This window comes from Scyliorhinus torazame, chromosome 2 (assembly GCF_047496885.1).
Source record: "Scyliorhinus torazame isolate Kashiwa2021f chromosome 2, sScyTor2.1, whole genome shotgun sequence".
In the NCBI taxonomy this organism is placed as follows: Eukaryota; Metazoa; Chordata; class Chondrichthyes; order Carcharhiniformes; family Scyliorhinidae; genus Scyliorhinus; species Scyliorhinus torazame.
In genome coordinates, this window is record NC_092708.1 from 27,565,501 (window position 1) to 27,589,365 (window position 23,865).

The following is a 23,865-nucleotide window of genomic DNA, read 5'->3' on the forward strand; positions in this document are numbered from 1 at the left end:
CCCGAGACTTCCCCCTATCCCCAATAACCCAAGACTTCCCCCTATCCCCAATAACCCGAGACTTCCCCCGATCCCCAATAACCCGAGACTTCCCCTATCCCCAATAACCCGAGACTTCCCCTATCCCCAATTACCCGAGACTCCCCCCCATCCCCAATAACCCTAGACTCTTCCTACCCCCAATAACCCTAGACTCCCCCTATCCACAATAACCCGAGACTCCCCTATCCCCAATAACGCGAGACTCCCCCTATCCCCAATAACCCGAGACTCCCCCTCTCACCAATAATCCGAGACTCCCCCCTACCCCCAATAACCCGAGACACCCTCTATCCCCAATAACCCAAGACTCCCCGATCCCCAATAACCCGAGACTCCCCCCTGTCCCCAATAGCCTGAGACACCCTCTATCCCCAATAACCCAAGACTCCCCGATCCCCAATAACCCAAGACTCCCCGATCCCCAATAACCCGAGACTCCCCCCTGTCCCCAATAGCCCGAGACTCTCCCTGTCCCCAATAACCCCAGACTTCCCCCTATCCCCAATAACCCGAGACTTCCCCCTAACCCCAATAACCCGAGACTCCCCCCTATTCCCAATAACCCGAGACTCCCCCCTATCCCCAATAACCCGAGACTCCCCCTATCCCCAATAACCCGAGACACCCTCTATCCCCAGTAACCCAAGTCTCCCCGATCCCCAATAACCCGAGACTCCACCCTGTCCCCAATAGCCCGAGACTCCCCCTATCCCCAATAACCCGAGACTTCCCCCTATCCCAAATAATCCTAGACTTTCCCCTATCCCTAATAACCCGAGGCTCCCCAATAACCCTAGACTCCCCCATCCCCAATAACCCGAGACTCCCCCCATCCCCAATAACCCGAGACTCCCCCTATCCCCAATAACCCGAGACTCCCCCCTGTCCCCAATAACCCGAGACTCCCCTCTACCCCCAATAACCCGAGACTCCCCCCGTCTCCAATAACCAGAGACTCCCCCCTACCCCCAATAACCCGAGACTCCCCCCTACCCCCAATAACCCGAGACTCCCCCTGTCCCCAATAACCCGAGACTCCCCCCTGTCCCCAATAACCTGAGACTCCCCCCGTCCCCAATAACCCGAGACACCCTCTATCCCCAATAACCCAAGACTCCCCGATCCCCAATAACCCGAGACTCCCCCTGTCCTCAATAACCCGAGACTCCCCCCTGTCCCCAATAACCCGAGACTTCCCCCTATCCCCAATAACCTGAGACTTCCCCCTATCCCCAAAAACCCGAGACTCCCCCCTATTCCCAATAACCCGAGACTCCCCCCTATCCCCAATAATCCGAGACTCCCCCTATCCCCAATAACCCGAGACACCCTCTATCCCCGAAAACCCAAGACTCCCCGATCACCAATAACCCGAGACTCCCCCCTGTCCCCAATAGCCCGAGTCTCCCTCTATCCCCAATAACCCGAGACTTCCCCCTATCCCCAATAACCCGAGACTTTCCCCTATCCCCAATAACGCGAGATTCCCCGATCCCCAATAACCCTAGACTACCCCTATCCTCAATAACCCGAGACTCCCCTCTACCCCCAATAACCCGAGACTCCCCTCTACCCCCAATAACCCGAGATTCCCCCTTTTCCCCAATAACCCGAGACTCCCCCCTACCCCCAATAACCCGAGACTCCCCCCTACTCCCAATAACCCGAGACACCCCCCTGTCCCCAATAACCCGAGACTCCCCCCTGTCCCCAATAACCCGAGACTTCCCCCTATCCCCAATAACCCGAGACTTCCCCCTATCCCCAATAACCCGAGACTTCCCCATCCCCAATAACCCGAGACTCCCCCCAATTCCCAATAACCCGAGACTCCCCCCCCGATCCCCAATAACCCTAGACTCCCCTCTACCCCCAATAACCCGAGACACCCCCATATCCCCAATAACCCGAGACACCTCCCCTATCCCCAATAACCCGAGACACCTCCCCTATCCCCAATAACCCGAGACTCCCCCCTTTCCCCAATAACCCGAGACACACTCCCATCCCCAATAACCCGAAACTGCCCCCTATCCCCAATAACCCGAGACTCCCCCCTGTCCCCAATAACCCGAGACTTCCCCCTGTCCCCAATAACCCGAGACTCCCCCCCCGTCCCCAATAACCCGAGACTCCCGCCCTGTCCCCAATAACTCGAGACTCCACCCTGTCCCCAATAACCCGAGACTCCCCCCTGTCCCCAATAACCCGAGACTCCCCCCCCTGTCCCCAATGACCCAAGGCTCCTCCTGTCCCCAATAACCCGAGACACCCCCATATCCCCAATAACCCGAGACACCTCCCCTATCCCCAATAACCCGAGACTCCCCCCTTTCCCCAATAACCCGAGACACACCCCCATCCCCAATAACCCGAAACTCCCCCCAATCCCCAATAACCCGAGGCTCCCCCCAATCCCCAATAGCCCGAGACTCCCCCCATCCCCAATAACCCGAGACACCCCCATATCCCCAATAACCCGAGACACCTCCCCTATCCCCAATAACCCGAGACACCTCCCCTATCCCCAATAACCCGAGACTCCCCCCTTTCCCCAATAACCCGAGACACACTCCCATCCCCAATAACCCGAAACTCCCCCCTATACCCAATAACCCGAGACTCCCCCCTGTCCCCAATAACCCGAGACTCCCCCCTGTCCCCAATAACCCGAGACTCCCCCCCCGTCCCCAATAACCCGAGACTCCCCCCTGTCCCCAATAACCCGAGACTCCCCCCCCGTCCCCAATAACCCGAGACTCCCGCCCTGTCCCCAATATCTCGAGACTCCACCCAGTCCCCAATAACCCGAGACTCCCCCCTGTCCCCAATAACCCGAGACTCCCCCCCCTGTCCCCAATGACCCGAGACTCCCCCTGTCCCCAATAACCCGAGACACCCCCATATCCCCAATAACCCGAGACACCTCCCCTATCCCCAATAACCCGAGACACCTCCCCTATCCCCAATAACCCGAGACTCCCCCCTTTCCCCAATAACCCGAGACACACCCCCATCCCCAATAACCCGAAACTCCCCCCAATCCCCAATAACCCGAGACTCCCCCCAATCCCCAATAACCCGAGACTCCCCCCAATCCCCAATAGCCCGAGACTCCCCCCTATCACCAATAACCCGAGATTCCCCCCTATCCCCAATAACCTGAGACTCCCCCCTGTCCCCAATAACCCGAGACTCCCCCCTATCCCCAATAACCCGAGACTCCCCCCAATCCCCAATAACCCGAGACTCCCTTACAGATGAAGAATTTGTCTTAACTCAGCCGTGAATATATTCAATGACCAGTGATGTTAATTACTCTCTGCTTATCTCGAGATAGAGGGACGGTACAGAAGAGATACATGTCACAAATGAGGATGCATTTGTGAGGAACTTCTAGCTAAATTATTGCCTTTCCCAGCAAAACAGAGAAAGGTTAGAAGGAATAAAATAAAGTTCTGTAGAAGAGTCACAGGGACCGAAATGATAACTGATTCTCTCGCTCTCCAGGGGTTTTCCAGCACCCGCAGTATTCGCTTTTGTTTGAAGGTTAGAAGGAGATTTGATGGAGGTGGTCACAATTATAATGGATTTTAAGGAGTTAAAATAAGAAAACATTGTTTTCATTGGCCAGTTTCGGGATCATTGCCTAAAGAAGGTAATTGTTCAAACTATGAATAGTTGCAAGCAGATGGAGTGCTTTACTAGAAACAATGATGGAACCAGAATCCATTTCTAAAAACCTGAGTTTGTATTGGAATTTCTCAGAAACAAAAATGAGCTGAATGGCCCAATTCTCTGCTATAACATTTGATTATTCTATTTGTCCAACAGCAGGCTATCTGACATGTGGCGTAGGTGGTTATCACACACTAACCTGATCACTGTTACCACCAGGATTCTTGCACATGCAGACAGCATTATCAGAGACCCCTCCCACCCCGGCAGTGCCTTCTTCCAGACCCTTCCATCAGGCAGAAGGTACAGAAGTCTGAAGACTCGCACATCCAGACATAGGAACAGCTTCTTCCCCACAGCTACAAGACTCCTCAACGACTCCCCCTCGGACTGATCTGTTCCCTGTAAGAACACTATTCATGTCGCCCTATGCTGCTCTTGCTCATGTATTTGCTTTGTTTGGCCCCTTGTTCCGCACGGTAACCAATCACTGTTCTGTCGATGTATCATTTGCCAATGTTCTCTGTTGATTATTCTTGTGTCTACCATGTACGTACTGTGTACGTTCCTCGGCCGCAGAAAAATACTTTTCACTGTACTTCGGTACATGTGATGATAAATCAAATCAAATCAAATTCCAGGAAAGGTTGATGGACAGTGATCACGAGTGGGAACCAGGACTGATTTTCCCCTTTCTAGCTCATAGGTTAATTGTGCCCATAGCACTACCCTAACCAAGGTTACAGGATTCATATCAGATATTGCAACAAAAATACTGCAACTGCGCAGAGAGAAGGGAGCTAATGTTTGGATGACTCTTTGTCAAAGCCAGAGAGAACTGGAAACGGTCAGATTTATACTGTTGTGGGGAGGAGGCGGGGATAGGTAGGGGGCCAGCGATAGGTGGAGATTGACAAAGGTGTCATGGACAGAAAGACAAGAGGAATGTAAATGGAGGTGATTAAGGCCAAGAAGGGTGCTGATAGTGGCACATTAAGAGATTAGAATGAGTGAATGGCAGAACACAGGTGAGCAGTGTTAAAGGGCAACTAGGAACAGGGAAAATGGGGAGCAGGTGGAGGAGAGAGTTCACAGTCTGAAGTTGTGCAACTCAATGTTAAGTCCAGAAGGCTGTAACGTGGCTAATCGGAAGATGAGGGGCTATTCCTCCAGCTTACATTGGGTTTGACTGGAACATTGCAGCAGGCCAAGGACGGACATGTGGACGTGAGAGCAGGACGGGGAATTGAACTGGTAAGCGACAGGAAGGTCTGGGTCCTGCTTGCAGGCGGGCTGAATGTATTCTGCCAAGCGATCATCCAGTCTGCGTTTAGTCTCTCCGATGTGGGGTAGACCACTTTGGGAACAGTAAATGAAACAGACCAGATTGAAGGAGGTGCACATGAAACACTGCCTCACTTGAAAATGGCGTTTAAGCCCTGGGATGGTGAGCAGGGAGGAGGTAAAGGGGCAAGTGTTACACCTTCTGCGATTGCATGGGAAGGTGCGTGGGAAGAGGGTGACGTATTGGGGGTGATGGAGGAGTGGACTAGGGTATTCCGGAGGGAATGGTCCCTGCGAAATGCTGACAGGGGGAGTGAGGGGAAGATGTTTGGTGGTGGAATCATGCTGGTGTTGGCGGAACTGGCGGAGGATGAATCTTTGAATGCGGAGACTGGTGGGGTGAAAAGTGAGACAAGGGGGACCCTATCCTGATTTTGGGAAGGAGAGCAAGAGGTGAGAGCAGAGTTGCGGCCAATGGGTTGAACACAGTTGAGAGCCCTGGCGACCAGTGGGTGGATCTCCAAGATTAAGGAAGAATGAAGACATGTCAGCAGCACCATTTTGGAAAGTGGAATCATCAAACAGATGCTACTGAGGTGAAGGAACTGGGAGAATGGGATGGAGTGGAAGCGGGCGCTCTGAGGTTAGGAGACTGAGGGTGGAAGCTGAGGAGGGAAGATCTCCAGAGGAGACGAGGTCAATGATAGTCCTGGAAACAATGGCTTGATGCTCGGTGATGGGAATAATCATTTTTCCCGCTTCTCTATCAAAGGCCACCATTTGCACCTCCATAACATCGTACTGCTCCATTCTTGCCTCAGTCCATCCATCTCCTGTCAAAGCCTTCATCGTGCTTTTGTTAGCGCTAGACTCAACTATTTCAATGCTTGCCTGCCCATCTTCTGCCCTCCAGAAAGTTGAGGTCATCCAAATGACCCTGTGCTAGCAGATAAACTGAAATTAAAATTCTCAGTCTTGTGTTTGATTCTTTTTTAACCCCTCTCTGATTCCATAACCTCGGACAGCCCTACACATCGGAGAGATCACGGCGTTCCTTCAATTCTAGTCTTGCACATCTGATGATTTCTTTCTCCTCATCATAAGCAACCTTGCTGTTAGCTATCCAGGCTCCAAACTCTGGACATTCCCCCCCCCCCACCCATTACAACATGGAAACAGGCCCTTTGGCCCAACCTGTCCATGCCGCCCAGTTTTTAACCACTAACCTACTCCCAATTGCCCGCAGTTGGCCCATGCCCCTCTATACCCATCTTGCCCATATAACTGTCTAAATGCTTTTTAAAAGATAAAATTGTACCCATCTCTACTACTGCCTCTGGCAGCTCGTTCCAGACACTCACTACCCTGTGTGTGAAACACTTGCCTCTAGTTTAGACTCCCCTACCTTTGGGAAAAGATGTTGATTATCTACCTCATCTATGCCCCTCATTATTTTATAGACCTCGATAAGATCATCCCTAAGCCAGGGCAGCACGCTGCTGCAGTGGTTAGCACTGCTGCCTCAAGGCACCGAGGTTCCAGGTTTGATCCCGGCTCTGGGTCACTGTCCGTGTGGGGTTTGCACATTCTCCCCGTGTTTGCAGGGGTTTCGCCCCACAACCCAAAGATGTGCAGAGTAGGTGGATTGGCCACACTAAATTACCCCTTAATTGAAAATATTGAATGGGTTACTCTAAATTTAAAAAAAAGATCATCCCTATGCCTCCCACTCTCCAGGGAAAAAGTCCCAGTCTACCCAGCCTGTCCTTATAACTCAAACCATCAAATCCTGGTAGCATCCTAGTAAATCTTTTCTGCATTCTTTCTAGTTTGATAATATCCTTTTTATAATAGGGTGACCAGAACTGTACACCGTATTCCACGTGTGGCCGTACTAATGTCTTGTACAACTTCAACAAGACGTCCCAACTCCTGTATTCAATGTTCGGACCAATGAAACCCAAGCATGCTAAATGTCTTCTTGACCATCCTGTCCACCTGTGACTCCACTTTCAAGGAGCTATGAACCTGTACTCCTAGATCTCTTTGTTTTATAACTCTCCCCAACTCCCTACCATTAACTGAGTAGGTCCTGCCCCAATTCGATCTACCAAAATGCATCACCTCACATTTATCTAAATTAAACTCCATCTGCCATTCATTGGCCCACTGACCTAATTGATCAAGATCCCGTTGCAATCCTAGATAACCTTCTTCACTGTCCACTATGCCACCAATCTTCAGGTCACCTGCAAACTTATTAACCATGCCTCCTAAATTCTCAACAAAATCATTAATATAAATAACAAATAATAGTGGACCCAGCACTGATCCCTGAGGCACACCACTGGTCACAGGCCTCCATTTTGAAAAACAACCCTCTACAACCATCCTTTGTCTTCTGTTGTCTAGCCAATTTTGTATCCAATTGGCTACCTCACCCTGGATCCAGTGAGATTGAACCTTATGCAACAACCTAACATGCAGTACTTTGTCAAAGGCCATGCTAAAGTCCATGTAGACAAGGTCGACTGCACTGCCCTCATCTATCTTCTTGGTTACCCCTTCAAAGAACTCAATCAAATTCGTGAGACATGATTTTCCACTCTCAAAGCCATGCTGACTGCCCATAATCATTCCTTGCCTCTAAATGCCTGTAGATCCTGTCTCTCAGAATACCTTTGAACAACATACCCACCACAGATGTTAGGCTCACAGATCTGTAGTTTCCACTTGTGACAATAAAGATTATTATGTCATATGCCTCCTTCTTTTTGACCAGGGCCTCAATATCCTCGAGTCATCCAGGGTTCCCTACTTCTACCACCCTTGCCCTTCACTCTAAAAGGAATGTGCTTACCCTGAACCATAGTTAATACATTATTGAAAGCATCTCACTTACCAGCTGTCCCTTTGCCTGCCGATCAACTTTTGAAAGTTCCTGTCTAATGCCATCAAAATTGGCCTTGCCCCAATTTAGAATTTTTACTTTTGGGCTGGACCTATCAATCTCCATAGCCATCTTAAAACTAATGGAATTATGGTCACTGGTCCCAAAATGATCCCTCACTAACACTTCTGTCACCTGCCCTTCCTTATTCCCCAAGAGGAGGTCAAGTTTTGCCCCCTCCCTAATCGGGCCATCCGCATACTGAATGAGGAATTCTTCCTGAATATACTCAACAAATTTCCCTCCATCCAAGCCCCTAGTGCTATGGCTTTCCCAGTTAATGCTGGGAAAGTTAAAGTCCCCAACTATTCCCACCCTATTTTTCTTGCAGTAATCTCCTTACATATTTGCTCCTCGATTTCCCGCTGATTTCGGGGGCCTATAGTACAGTCCTATCAAAGTGATCTCACCCTTCTTATTTTTCAGTTCTACCCATATAGACTCAGTGGGTGAACCCTTGGCTATATCCTCTCTCTGTACTGCCGTGATATTCTCCCTAATCAAAAACACAACTCCCCCTCCTCTCCTATCTTTCCTATGGCATCTGTACCCCGGAACATTGAGCTGCCCCTCCCGTAGCCATGTTTCAGTAATACCTATAAAGCCCCAGTCCCATGTACCCATCCATGCCCTCATAGAATCATAGAATTTACAGTGTAGGAGGCCATTCAGCCTATCAAGGCTGCACAGGCCGTTGGAAAGAGCACCCCACTGAAGCCCACACCTCCACCCTATCCCCACCCAACCCTTTTGGACACTAAGGGCAATTTTGGATAGTCAATCCACCTAACCTGCACATCTTTGGACTGTGGGAGGAAACCGGAGCACCTGGAGGAAACCCACGCAGACATGGGGAGAACGTGCAGACTCCGCACTGACAATCACCCACGCCGGGAATCGAACCTGGGACCCTGGAACTGTGAAGTGACAGTGCTAACCACTGTGCTACCATGCCGCCCTGAGTGCATCTGCCTTGCCCGTCAGGCCTCTTGCATTGAAATAAATGCAGTTTAATATAGACTGCCCTTGCTTTCTGACCTTCCTTCTCAGACCATCTGTCCGGTCATGTTTTGTACACTCTCCCTGTGTTTTATTTCTCTCAGCCTTCCTGGGCCCATTCAGTGAGTTCTCCACAGTCACTGTACCCTGTACTGTGGCCCTTTTTGATTGTTGACTTTGGTTTCTCTGCCTTTCACTTTTCCCCTTTTGTTTCAGTCCCTACTTTACTTCCCTCTGACTTCCTGCATTGGTTCCCATCCCCCTGCCACATTAGTTAAAATCCTCCCCAACAGCACTGGCAAACATTCCCCCTGGGACATTGATTCCAGTCCTGCCCAGGTGCAGACCGTCCGGTTTGTACTGGTCCCACCTTCCCCTGAACTAGTTCCAATGTGCCAGGAATTTGAAACCCTCCCTCTTGCACCATCTCTCAAGCCACGCATTCATCTCATCCATCCTGATATTCCTACTCTGACCAGCACGTGGCACTGGTAGCAATCCTGAGATGACCATCTTTGAGGTCTTACTCCTAACTCCCTAAATTCGGCTGTAGGATTCAACACGTTTTTTACCTATATCGTTGGTGCCTATATGCACGACAGCTGGCTGATCACCCTTCCCTGCCAGAATGTCCTGCAGCCGCTCCGAGACATCCTTGACCCTTGCACCAGGGAGGCAACATACCATCCTGGAGTCTCGTCTGCGTCTGCAGAAATGCCTGTCCATTCCCCTTACCATTGAGTCCATTATCACGATCGCTCTGCCACTCTTTTTCCTGCCCTGCTGTGCAGCAGAGTCAGTCACAGTGCCATGAACCTGGCTGCTGCCACCTTCCCCTGGTGAACTATCTCCCCCAACAGTATCCATTGGAGGGAGCTGACCGTAGGGGACCCCTGATCTGCAGTTGGACACACCTCTTGCAGGACGAGGAGCCAGGGACACCAGAGGGGTCCCTGAATTCCCACATCGCACAAGAGGAGCATGACACGAGCCTGGGATCTCCTGCCATGACTTAACCTTTATCTTAACTTACAACAACTCAATGGCAAGAGAAAAAAGAAAAGAAAAACTACTTGACAGTCACCAGCCAATCACTGGTCGAGGTGACTGAGTTGACTTCTCCCAGAAGCCTCTTCTGTCACCTCTGCTGGATGATTTAATGCACACCCTAAAACCTACTTTTTTGACCAAGCTTTTGGTGATTTCTCTAAATGACTCCTTGTTTGGCTGAGTATTAATTGTCACGCATGATGGGCAGATCATGGCACAATGGTGACGTCACTGGATGAGTAATCTAGAGATGCAGGCTAATGCTCTGGGAACAGGGGTTCATGTCCACCAAGTGGTAATGTCATCAGTTTCAGAATCTAGGTACCCAGGCTCTGGGGACATGGGTTCAAGTTCCACCAAGGATTTTAATAAATCTGGAATATAAAGCGGCTCTCAGAGAAAGCATCTCAATGGTTGCTGAACTATTTGCAGAGTCCGCATTTGGTTCTTTCCATCAAAGAATGGAGGTCATCAACAAAATCAAACAAACTCATCATGAAGTTCCCAGTTCTGTGGAAAAGAGTGCAAAAATGGACAATGAGGAAGGAAGAGGCAGCTTTTCACAGAGCTGGAATTTGCAGAATCTAATTTTTTTTTTTTTTTAAACCCCCTCCCCCCCCCAAACCTGTCCATACCATAACTAATTCATTATTTGTACTTTCAAAAATAATTCAAACTGTGAAGCATTTTGGTGAGGAAAGGCAGCATACAAATGCCTCGTATTATTAAAAATAAAATATTTTACAGGATGAAAACCTATGTCTCTGAATGACTGCAGTTATTTGAAAATTTAATTTCTGTGAGTAGACCAAACTGCTGAATCTTGCGTGGCTGTAGGTCACTTGTATCCAAGATGTTGGCAATTTACTGAACTGAAAATTGCTCTATCGTGCAGTATTTTCTCCCAATTAAGATCTTTTCTTCAGGCTGAGTCATAGAATTTTAGAATCATAGAATTTACAGTGCAGGAGGCCATTCGGCCCATCAGGTCTGCACCGGTTCTTTGAAAGAACACCCTACACAAGCCCACACCTCCACCCTATCCCCATAACCCAGTAATCCCACCCAACACTAAGGGCAATTTTAGACACTAAGGGCAATTTAGCATGGCCAATCCGCCTAACCTGCACCTCTTTGGACTGTGGGAGGAAACCGGAGCACCCGGAGGAAGCCCACGCACACACGGGGAGAACGTGCAGACTCCGCACAGACAGTGACCCAAGCCGGGAATCGAACCTGGGACCCTGGAGCTGTGAAGCAATTGTGCTAACCACCATGCTACTGTGCTGCCCATCCTGTGAATGATAAATGCCAGACTTAAAATCTCTGAGCCAAGCTACTGAGTGCGCTCCACAGGTAGAACTTTTCTTTGCCCGATACTGACTGGTCTGTGTTCTCTTTTCTTCTCCCCCAGAGATGCACACCACTTACGAAATGCGACTTGGCCTTGATTATGCACAGTTGGGGCTGGGAAGGATTTACTGAGCTAAAAGCATGCTGCCCAGGAGGGCTACTTGAATGTTCCCTGCTGGTTCTCATGCTAGGGCCACTCGCTTATTAGAAAGACTTGTACAACCTCAGAATGTCCAAGTGCTTTATTGCCAATTAAGTGCTTTTGAAGAGCAGGGAGCGAGGCAGCCAATTTGTGAATAACAGTGTCCCATGAGCAGAAGAGGTAAATGATCAGATAGTGTTTGCAACAGTGACCTTGGGCTGAGAAACATGTCGGCCAGGGAACCAGGGAGAATTCAAAACAAAAACTGAAAATGCTGGAAATACTCAGCAAGTCTGTGGAGACAGAACCCTTCAGTTCTGTGAACTTTCATCAGAGAGATTCCCCCCCCACCCCGAACAGTGTTGTGGGATCTTTTACACTAAGGGTAAGCAATGGCGTGGTAGCATCGTCACTGGACTAGCAATCCAGAGACCCAGGATAATGCCCTGGGGACCCGCGTTCGAATCCAGCCACGGCAGATATTGACATCTGCATTTAATAAAAATCTGGAATTAAAAACCTAATGATGGCCATGAAACTGTTGTTGATTGTTATAAACATTCATCTGGTTTGCTAATGTCCTTGAGGGATGGAAATCTGCCGACTTTACCCGGTATGGCCCACACATGACTCCAGGTCCACAGCGATGTGGCTGATTCTTAAATGCGTCCCAAAATGGCCCAGCAAACCACTCGGGTCAAAGGCAATTAGAGATGGGCAACAAATGCTGGCCCAGTCAGCAATGCCCACATCCCAATCGAATAAAATAAATAAATTCCACTTGATAGCAGACAGGGATTCAATTTAGGCACTTATTCAAAAAGCAGAACCTCTGACAATGCAGCGTTCCCTCAGGACTGCCTAGGTTTTGTGTTCAAGTGCCTTGAGTGAGGTTCGGCCCCACATCCTTCTGATTCAGAACGGGGCGTGTGGCCACTGGGCCACAGCTGGCACCTATTAGCGCGCTGGCTTACACACATCTGGAGCCAAAAGGGGACAACAGCTGCCCACCATGGCCAGTTTGCCCACTGCGGGTTTCATTACACGAGCTGGTCAATCAACAGTGATGCCTGGAAACAGTGAACCAGCCAGATTCAGAAACCACCTCCAGAGGACTGACTTAAATCAGTGCCAACCATTAGGCGTGTTAGCTTGGAGCCGCCTCACACCGTGGTGTTCCCCAGCACCAACTCTTCCTAGAAGAATGTTGCACTCACCGCTCTTTCCCCACTGTACCTCTCCACAAATTTGCCATAATTGTAATAGCTGATCATGGGGTATCCCTCCACACCTTCCTGCTTGCATAACTCGTGATTCTGTCCTTTAGTGCAATCGACTGCGGCGTAGGCAATCTGCAAGATATAAAATTAAAAGCTAATCCACAAGTGGGATAAAACAGACAGCATGCTTACGATTGAACGGAGAGCAGTGATAGGATCATGAGGTACATTGCAGAATTAAAGCCGTTTTATCTTATTGGTCAAGCTCTTCGGTATCAGTTAACTGACCTCTGGGCGCTGGCAACTCCCTCCCCATGTTTACACACAAAACTGTGTGTTATTAGGACCAACCAATTTGCGCTCCAGCCCCTCAGGCTTCCTCCCATCATTCCTCATCATAATCTTCAAATCCCTTCTCCCTTGTCTGCTTAGCCAGTTTCCCCCTTAATCCCAGTGGTAGTGAGCTCCACATTCTCCTATTCCCTGGTGAAAGAGGTTTCTTCTGAATTCTCACTTTTATTCCTTTACGACTATCTGATATTGGCCTAGTTTTGCTCTTTCTCAAGTGTAAACACTCTGCATTCATGCAATCAGAACCATTAATGATTATAAAGACCTCCCCTCTCTCGGCTGACTGCAAGATGGGCGCAGTGTAATAGTATTGTGCGCCATGGCCTGAAAAGGATGTTAATATTGGTTCTGCGCAGCAGTGGTACTTGCATCCTGGCAGACTAATATTTGGCCCTATGTATTTAGAGGCCTGGGACAAGAAACATCTGGAAGAACAAATTGTGAAGCCCAAAGAATGTGGGTCCAACATCACAACTTCCAGCAGGCATCTCCTTTAATTCATGCACTGTCAACGGCTGGTTGGGGGATTGGTGGGGAGCAGCGCAGGGGAAACTATGCATCGACCGGTCAGCCTGGCACCCAGTGTAAAAGCGAGGCAGGGTTTCCCACCTACCAAGACAGGTAGCTCCAGATAGCAAGTTTCATCCTCCCATGCAAAGTGCACCAATGTCAAACTATTAACACAATACATAATTGAATGAATGCACTTGCTAGAACACAAGTTCATATGGTAACTATCATTGACCGTTGTAAAAACCCATAGGGACAAGAAACCTGCCATCCTTACCTGGTCTGACCTACATGTGACTCCAGCCCCACAGCAATGTGGTGACTCTTAACTGCCCTCTGGGATAACCCAGGAAGCCACTCAGTTCAAGGGCAATTAATAGGCAATAAATGCCGGCCCAGCCAGCAACACGCACATCCCATGGACGAATACTACACAAAACCCTGGTTAGACCAAACCTCGAGTCTTTCGTTCTGAGCCTGGGCATGGGAGAAGAGATCTGTACAGATTTACCATAATGACACCTGAACTCTTAAGTTCATAGAATTCCTACAGTGCAGAAAGGGGCCATTCGCCGGCCCTTGCTCCGGTTGAGTACCCTACCTAGGCCCAATCCTCTGCCCCTATCCCTGTAACCCCACCTAACCTTTGGGCAATATTAACATGGCCAATCCACCTAACCTGCACACCTTTGGATGTGGGAGGAAAGCGGAGCACCCGGAGGAAACCCACGCAGACACGGGGAGAACGTGCAGACTCCACAGTCACCCAACGTCGGAGTTGAGCCCGGATCCCTGGCACTGTGAGGCAGCAGTGCTAACCACTGTGCCACCGTGACCAGTTAATAGTTCAAAAAAATAATAATAATTTGGGTCAGCATTATTGTCCTTTACACAATTTTGGGTTGCATTTCCCAAACGTTTAGGGGTGGTTTGATTGAAGTTTCCAAGTTATTTATGAAGAACTGGTTGGGTAGATAGAGAGAAGCCATTTCTGTTGGAACTAGATTATATATCCTAAAAATACTAGAGTCAGGCCTTTGAGTTCAGAAACACGCATAGATGCAGAGGATGTTAGTAGTTGGTAACTTTTCCGCAAACAGTGGTATTCTAGATCAATTGTTAATTTTAAATCTGAGATTGATAGATTGTTGAGAGATTGTTGTTCGCCAAGGCCATTAAGTGATGCGGGACGAAGTCGCAGACATGAAGCTAGTTCACAGAATGCTTTTGCACTTTCATCTGGCACAGGTTCTTGGAAGGAAAGTGATGGCGCATGTTTAAGAAACAGAAGCTAAGCTAAATTGGTACTTTACTTTCCGTTTTACATTTCCCCCCACTTCCTCCACAAGAATATTGTCGAGGCCGGAACAGTCGGAAGGGGAGACACTCCCGAGAGCGAGCGAGCGAGAGCAATGTTTGGAATGCAAGTTGCCAATATTGTGCAACAGCAGCAGGCATGTGCACGTGTGTGTAATTCTCTCCGTGCTGATAAAGAGCACGAGACAAAAACACAGAGGAAATTCACCCTTTGACCTGCCAACTGTGAAAATTCCAATAAGCTTTGTAATTACTCTAATCATGCCGCCATCACGATCTTAAATCCACGTAAGAATGACATTTGAGTGTACAATAAATTAAGTGCCCAACTAACATTATGGCGTGGAATTCTGATGGCAGGACTGATTAGAAACAATTGCCATGAAATGCCATGTGATTTAGTTTGCATCTGTCACGAATGCTAAACTTCAAAGTAATACAGCTAACAGAATGATCAGTCCACTGGAGCAATTCACTTGTTATGACTAACAGCAAAAGTGCAGAGAGGGCGCACCGAGCAGCAAAGTGACTGGAGATAGATGGATTGGGCCAGACTAAATTTACAAACTTAAATGAGACAGACAAGATGTTGCCACCAATTTTATTTTATATTGCCAAATGATTTTCTTCTCCCCTCTTGGAAGCATTGGAGGGGCCTTCTGCTACCTCAGCCGTTCTCCATGCGTGAACTCAGCTGTTTGATCGCAGGGATTTTGTGACCGATTTGATCCGGTCCTTATCAGATGCCAGTGTCCCCCAACCGGTTCCCTCTCCCTGGCTCAAGCACAAGCGCTCATGCAAGGGTCGTAAGTTAGCAAAGTATCCCTCTTTGCTTCATGCGGCACACATGGAATAAGAGTTGTGGGAGGGGAAGGAGGCTGAATTAGAGATGATTGAAAGCGTTATGAACAAGGCTCAGTAAGATGGGGCAAGAGAATTCCAGGGTTGTATAATGTTAATTTGGAGACAAATATCAAAAGAACTTGCATTTATGTAGCTTCATTCACACCATCAGGATGTCCGAAAGTGCTTTGAAGCCACTGAAGCACTTTTTAAAGTGTAGGAAGCACATCAGCTAACTTGCACATAAACCGCCACAAACAACAATGTGACAATGACCAAATAAGAGATGTTCTCAGGAGTGGGAATGACTCCCTGCGCTCCCAGTGCATGGGTTATTTGGCATTCACCCGAAGGGCACACGCAGGGCCTTGCTTTAAGGTTCAGCCAAAAGATGGTATCTCGGACAGTGCAGCACTCCCTCACTACTGCACTGGAATGTCAGCCGAGGTTTTTGTGTTTACATCTCTGAACTGGGACTTGAACCAACAAACTTCTGGCTTAAGATGCGAGGGCACTATGCATGGAGCCATGGCTGAATGCCTTGCGAAAAATGGGTATGGGTTTGGAGCTTAGTTGAGGATCAAGACATGGCACGGAGGCAGTGGTATCACTGGACTAGTAACCCAGAGATCCAGGGTAATGCTCTAGAATGGCAGATGGTGGAATTTGAATTCAATAAAATAATTTCGCATTATGGTCTAATGATGACCATTGTGTATTTCTGTAAAAAACAATCTGGTTCACCAAGGGGAGGAAATCTGCTGTCCTTACCTGGTCTGGCCCGCATGAGACTTCAGACCCACAGCAGTATGGCTGACTTTTAAGTGTCTTCTGAAATGGCCGAGCAAGACAATTATATGGGAATAGAGGGATATGGGCCAAATGACTAGCTTTGTGTTAAAAACTGGGCAGCAGAGACAAGTTGGGCCGAAGGGCCTGTTTCCATACTGTAAACCTCTGACTCTAAGCCACTCAGTTCAAGGATAATTCAGGGTGGGCAACAAATGCTGGACTACCCAGCGATACCCACATGCCATAAATGAATTTTTAAAAACATGATTGGGTTCACCCTAAGTGCAGTGAAGGTAGGTGCAATTGCATTGAGGTATCACGCCTCTGACAAGGTTTTGGAGCACAGAAGACAGTTGTCCTTAATGTGTCCAGTTTGAGAATAACTAATTCAGCACAGCTCAAGAAGTGGGACATCCTCAAGCGCTTACATTCAGTCACTCTCAATCTTGGATCAAGGGAGCCTGACTTATCTGATCAACTTGGTGGATTTTTCAAAGAGGTGCCCAGGTGTGTAGAGGAGGGAAATGCATTTGACGTAGTCTACTTGGACTTCAGCAAGACTTTCGATAAGGTCCCAAATGGGAGACTGATAGTGAAGGTAAGAGCCCATGGGATCCAACAAAATTTGGAAAATTGGATCTAGAATTGGCTGAGTGGCAGGAAGCAGCAGGTGATGGAAGGGGAAATGGAGGCAGAGGCTATTTTCTAAATGGGGAGATACTTAGGACATCAGAAGCACAAAGGGACTTTGGAGTCCTTGTTCCCGATTCTCAAGGTTAACGTGCAGGTTCAGTCGGCAGTTAAGAAGGCAAATGCAATGTTAGCATTCATGTCGAGAAGCCTAGAATACAAGACCAGGGACGTACTTCTGAGGCTGTATAAGGCTCTGGTCAGACCCCACTTGGAGTATTGTGAGCAGTTTTGGGCCCCGTATCTCAGGCAGGATGTGCTGGCCTCTAAAGGGTTTAGAAGAATGATCCCTGGAATGAACAGCTTGTCATATGAGGTAAGGTTAAGGACTCTGGGTCTGTACTCGTTGGGAGTTTAGAAGGATGGGGGGGGGGGGGGGGGGGGGATTTTATTGAAACTTACAGGGTACTGCGAGGTCTGAATAGAATGGATGTGGAGAGGATGTTTGCGCTAGTAGCAAAAACTAGAAGCAGAGGACACCATCTCAGATGAAAGGGACAATCTTTTAAAAGAGATGAGGAGGAATTTCTTCAGCCAGAGGGTGGTGAATCTGTGGAACTCTTTGCCGCAGAAGGCTGTGGAGGCCAAATCACTAGTGTCTTTAAGACAGAGATAGATAGGTTCTTGATTAATAAGGGGATCAGGGGTTATGGGGAGAAAGCAGGAGAATGGGAATGAGAAACATATCAGCCATGATTGAATGGCGGAGCAGACTCGATGGGTCGAGTGGCCTAATTCTGCTCCTTTGTCTTATGGTCAAAGGGTGTTGTTCTGACTGCAAATTCATGTCCAATGGGGTCAAGCAGGGATCAGTGTTGGGACTCCGCTGCTTGTGATTTATATAAGTGATTTAGACTTGAATGTAGGACGGTTGATCAGTACGTTTGCAGATGAAACCAAAATTGGTGGTGGGGTAAATAGTGAGGAGGATAGCCTTAGATTACATGAGGATATAGACAAGCTAGTCAGATGGGCTGATCAGTGGCAAATAGCATTCAGTCCCGATAAGTGTGGGGTGATGCACTTGGGCTGGACAAAGAAAGCAAGGGAATACATGATGAACGGCAGGACCTTGGGAAACACTGACAATCAAAGGGACTTTGGTGTACATGTACCTCATGGTAGCAGGACATGTGGGTACAATGGTTAAGAAGGCATACGGTGTGCTTGCCTTTATTAGCTGAGGCATAGTGTTTAAGAGCTGGGAGATTATGCTGGAACTGTATAAAATGTTGGTTATGCCACAGCTAGCATATTGTGTGCACATTTTGGAGGGATGTGATAGCATCAAGAAAGGGTGTACAGGAGATTTACCAGGATGTTGCCTGGTCTTGAGTTTTAGTTATGAAGAGACGTTGGATAGACTAGGCTCATTTTCCTTGGAGCAGAGGAGACTAAGGGAGTGAAATGATTGAGATGTATAAAATTATGAAGGGCATAGATAGACAGGAAGAACCTTTTTCTCATTAGTGGAGGGATCAATGACCTGGGGGCATAGATTTAAGGTAAGGGGCAGGAGTTTTAGAGAGGATGTGGGGTACAACATTTTCACCCAGAATGTGACGGGAGTCTGGAACTCGCTGCCTAAAAGGGTGGTGGGGGCAGAGGTCCTCGTACTATTTCAGAAGTATTTAGATGTGCATTTGCGATCCCAAAGCAGACAAGTGCTGGAAAATGGGGTTAGAATAGTTAACGGATTGTTTTTGACTGGTGATGGGCCGAAGGGCCTTTTCTATGCTGTAGGCCTGTATGACTCTGTGACAGTGCATTTAGCCGGCTTGAAACGGCCTGGATCCTTTACTAGCGCAAGATCCTATTTGTGTAACTGCTTTATTGGCAAAGAGAAAAGGGCCTAATGGAATTGTTATTGACAGTCATTTGGGAAAATAGGGAAAGTGAACAAAGCAGCATAAAATGCATTGATTTTTGCCACTGTTTGCAAGATATGCAGGAACAGGCATTGTTTTATTCCATTAACGCTGGTTGCTAATCAATATGTGCTGTGCAAAGCAAGGTTGTGCCGAAGCATAGGTCAATACCAACATCTGTGACACATCACATCATTTTGCATTTAGGTAATCGTGGATTTAGCTTCTTAAAATTGGAATTTCTGCAACTCTCTGGTGGCAGTGCATCAGCTAAAAAGGTTAAATTACGAGGTCAAGTTGCATAGACCAGGCTTATATTCCCGGGAGTGGAGAAGATTAAGGGGTGATCGAATCGAGGTGTTCAGGATGATTAAAGGATTTGATGAAGTACAGAGAGCAAAACTAATTCCTCTGTTGGGGGGGGGGGGGGGGGGGGGGGAAAGAGTCCAGAACAAGGGGACATAATCTTAAAATTAGAGTTAAGCTGTTAATAATTGAGGCTCGGGAGACTTCCGGTGGCGGCGGGCAGGGTGCGGCCGCACAATGGAGGGCTCCCGTTCGGGAACGGCATTTTCGGGGCTTTAAGCCCGGTCCCAGGGTCCGCGGAGGCGGCAGAAGCAGGGAGAAGGCACGGAGGAGGCACAGGAGGGAAAAAAACCCCCAAAGAAAAATGTCAAGGGTGAGCAAGAAAACGGCCGAAAAAAAAACAGCTGAAGGTCCGTCGGGGAGTGGAAAGGTCACCGCAGGGTCACCAGGAAAAATGGAGGCTGGAGCACCAGGGAAGGCCGCACTGCTTACGGCTGAAGAAATAACTAAGGTGATGGCTGCGGAATTTGAAAAGCAGTTGGCGCAGATTGCGAAATGCATGGAGACGGTGAGGAAGGAGATGAGGGAGGTTTTGAGTGTGCTGGTGGAGGAGGCGGTTTCCCCGGTGAGGACGGAGGTGGCGAGCGCAGTGGCGGAGTTGCGAGAGCAAGGGGAGGCGCTGAAGAAAGTGGAGGAGACGTTATTGCAGCACGGTGATCAACTTGCCTCGATGGGGAAAGAGATGCGGAAGGTGATGGATACTAACAAGGATCTGCGAGGAAAAATGGAAGACCTGGAAAACAGATCCAGGCGACAGAATTTGAGGATTGTGGGGCTGCCCGAAGGAGTTGAAGGACCGAAGCCGACTGAGTATTTTGCCGCGATGCTGGCAAAACTATTGGGGGAGGGGGAGGATCCCTCCCGATATGAACTGGATCGGGCTCATCGGTCGTGGAGGCCTGTACCAAAGGCGAGTGAGCCGCCAAGGGCAGTGACTCTGTGCTTCCGTAGGTACAAGGTGAGGAGAAGGTCATGAGCTGGGCCAAGCAGAAGCGGGTGGTGCAGTGGGCTGGAGCTGGTATACGTGTATACCAGGACTTTACGGTGGAGCTGGCAAGGAGACGGGCTGCCTTCAACCGGGTGAAGAGGGCACTGTACATAAGCAAGGTGCGGTGCGGCATTGTATATCCAGCGAAGCTGAGGGTGACTTACAAGCTCAGGGACTTTTATTTTGGAACGGCGGAAGCAGCGGAGGAGTTTGCGAAAGCAGAAGGACTGTGGCAGAACTGACAAATTGAGGAATGGCCATGTGCCGATGTAACCTCATGACTGTATTTTCTTCTTTTTTGTATCACTGCGCGCGGGTGTAGAGACTAAAGGAGTTAATGTAGTATATATTTGGACAAGGGAAGGGATGGGACTTTCACCTGAAATGAGGGCTCTTTGGGGTGTAGGTGGATATGAGGGGTTTGTGTGCTAAAAGGGGATCTTTGGGCTTTCCTAGGGCCGGGCAAGTGGGAAAGGGACCCGGGTGGGGGCCTCCACGCTGGCCGGTTTAAGCCGGCCAGTGAATGGGAGTGAGGTGGGGGGAGGGGCTGCGGCCATCGGAGCCTGGCGGAACAGGGTCCGAGTGGTCTAGCCAGGGTGGAAGGTTGGGGGGGAAGAAACCGAGGTTGGGAGGAGGAGGTTTACAAGAGGCAGTGGGCGGGAGGAGCTGGAGATGTGACCACGGCTATGGCCAACTCCACTTTTCAGTGCGTCCACCACAACTCGAAGCTCTAACCCTTGACACCATTGTCTATCAAAAACCTAACTTCACTTTGAATTAATCCAGCAGCCCTGCCTCCACTGATTTTTGCTGAAGAGAATTTCACTGGCTAACATCCCATTTAGAGAAATATTCTCCTCATCTCAGTCCCAGAGATCCCAGAGGACTGGAAGGTGGCCAATGTAACACCACTGTTTAAGAAGGGAGGGAGGTAGAAGACGGGAAATTAGAGGCCGGTTAGCCTGACTTCGGTCATTGGTAAGATTTTAGAGTCTGTTATTAAAGATGAGATCGCGAAGCACTTGGAAGTGCATGGTAAAATAGGACTGAGTCAGCACAGCTTTGTCAAAGGGAGGTCGTGTCTGACAAATCTGTTAGAGATCTTTGAGGAGGTAACAAGCAAGTTAGACAAAGGAGAACCAGTGGACGTGATTTATTTAGATTTCCAGGCCTTTGACAAGGTGCCGCACAGGAGACTGTTAAATAAGTTAAGAGCTCATGGTGTTTAAGGGTAAGATCCTGGCATGGATAGAGGATTGGCTGACAGGCAGAAGGCAAAGAGTGCGGATAAATGGATCTTTTTCAGGATGGAAGCCGGTGACTAGTGGTGTGCCTCAGGGGTCTGTGCTGGGCCCACAACTTTTTACAATATGCATTAATGATCTGGAAGAAGGTACTGAAGGCACTGTTGCTAAGTTTGCAGATGATACAAAGATCTGTAGAGGGACAGGTAGTATTGAGGAAGCAAGGGGGCTGCAGAAGGACTTGGACAAGCTAGGAGAGTGGGCAATGAAGTGGCAAATGAAATACAATGTGGAAAAGTGTGAGGTTATGCACTTTGGAAGGAGGAATCCAGGCATAGACTATTTTCTAAATGGGGAAATGCTTCGGAAAGCAGAAGCACAAATGGACTTGGGAGTCCTTGTTCAATATTCTCTGAAGGTTAACGCCCAGGTTCAGTCAGCAGTTAGGAAGGCAAATGCAATGTTAGCATTCATGTCGAGAGGGCTAGAATACAAGACCAAGGATGTACTTCTGAGGCTGTATAAGGCTCTGGTCAGACCCCATTTGGAGTATTGTGAGCAGTTTTGGGCCCCATATCTAAGGAAGGATGTGCTGGCCTTGGAAAGGGTCCAGAGGAGGTTCACAAGAATGATCCCTGGAATGAAGAACTTGTCTGTACTCATTGGAGTTTAGAAGGATGAGGGGGGGATCTTACTGAAACATACAAGATACTGCGAGGCCTGGATAGAGTGGATGTGGAGAGGATGTTTCCACTTGTAGGAAAAACTAGAACCAGAGGACACCATCTCAGATTAAAGGGACAATCCTTTAAAGCAGAGATGAGGAGGAATTTCTTCTGCCAGAGGGTGGTGAATCTGTGGAACTCTTTGCTGCAGAAGGCTGTGGAGGCCAAATCACTGAGTGTCTTTAAGACAGAGATAGATAGGTTCTTGATTAATAAGGGGATCAGGGGTTATGGGGAGAAGGCAGGAGAATGGGGATGAGGGAATGTCAGCCATGATTGAATGGCGGAGCAGACTCGATGGGCCAAGTGGCCTAATTCTGCTCCTATGTCTTAGGGTCTTTAAAGGGACACCTCTTATTCTTAAACTGCGTGGCCTAGTTCTTGTATCCACCCTGTCAAGTCCCTTCAGGGACGTGTGTTTCAATAAGATCACCTCTCATTCTTCTAAACTTTAATGGACTTTAACCTGGTGTTGTAAGACTTCTTACTAATGGATTTTGGCCCAATCTTCCTTCACAAACTAAGGTCTTTGTCCCAGAAATTAGTTGAGTGAAGCTTTTCACAGAATAATAGTGCACAAGAGGCTCTTCAGCCTATCGACTCTGCACCGACACACGAAAAACACCTGACCTGCCCACCTGATCCCATTTTCTAGCACTTGGTCCATCGCCTTGAATGTTAAGACGTGCCAAGTGCTCACGCAGATACTTTTTAAAGGATGTGAGGCAACCCGCCTGTACCATCCTGCCAGTCGGTGCATTCCAGACTCTCTGGGTAAAAATATTTTTCTTCAAATCCTCCCTAAACCTCCTGCCCCTCACCTTGAACTTGCGTTGCCTCGTAACAGAACCTTCAACTAAGGGGAACAGCTGCTCTCTATCCATGTCCCTCATAATCTTGTACACCTCGATCAGGCCCCCCGTGTTCTCTGCCCCAGCGAAAATAACCCAAGCCTATCTAACCTCCCTTCATAACTTAAATGTTCCATCCCAGGCAATATCCTGGTGAATCGTCTCTGCACCCCCTCCAGTGCAATCACATCTCAGTAGCAGAAGATGGCGCCGGAGCGAGGCGACTCTCTGCGAGCTCTCGCCAACAGATACTTTTTACTTAACTTATACTCGTTCTAATCTTTTACCTTATGTTGCCCTATTATGTATTTTCTTTTATTCCCTTTTCTTCCCATGTACTTTAAAAAAAAAAAAAACACTTTTTATTAAAGGTTTTCATAAAGTATCAATAACAAAATAAGAAAAAAGAACCCAACAGGGTTAAATACAAAACACAATCTAAAAAAGCAAACCCCCAAACCCCTCCCCCCCGTACCTAAATAATAAATTAACATTAACACCCCGACTTAAGACAACAGGTGTATACACCCCCTCAGAGCCTTCCAGTGTAAATAACATAAACAAAAATAAAGTAACCTCCCCCCCCCACTTGCTGCTGCCAT

General features: G+C 48.4%; 1 protein-coding gene across 2 annotated transcripts in view; it reads right to left on the reverse strand.

Moving 5' to 3' along the window:
- Positions 1-23,865, reverse strand: part of pdia5 (protein disulfide isomerase family A, member 5) — a 242,909-nt gene that overhangs the window by 56,203 nt on the left and 162,841 nt on the right. For both annotated transcript variants that reach the window (XR_011933713.1, XM_072469890.1), the window contains one exon: positions 12,716-12,850. Coding sequence is in view for 1 of the 2 variants with exons in the window: in XM_072469890.1 (XP_072325991.1) it covers positions 12,716-12,850 (135 nt within the window). In the remaining variant the exon portion in view is untranslated. The remainder of the gene's footprint in view (positions 1-12,715; positions 12,851-23,865) is intronic.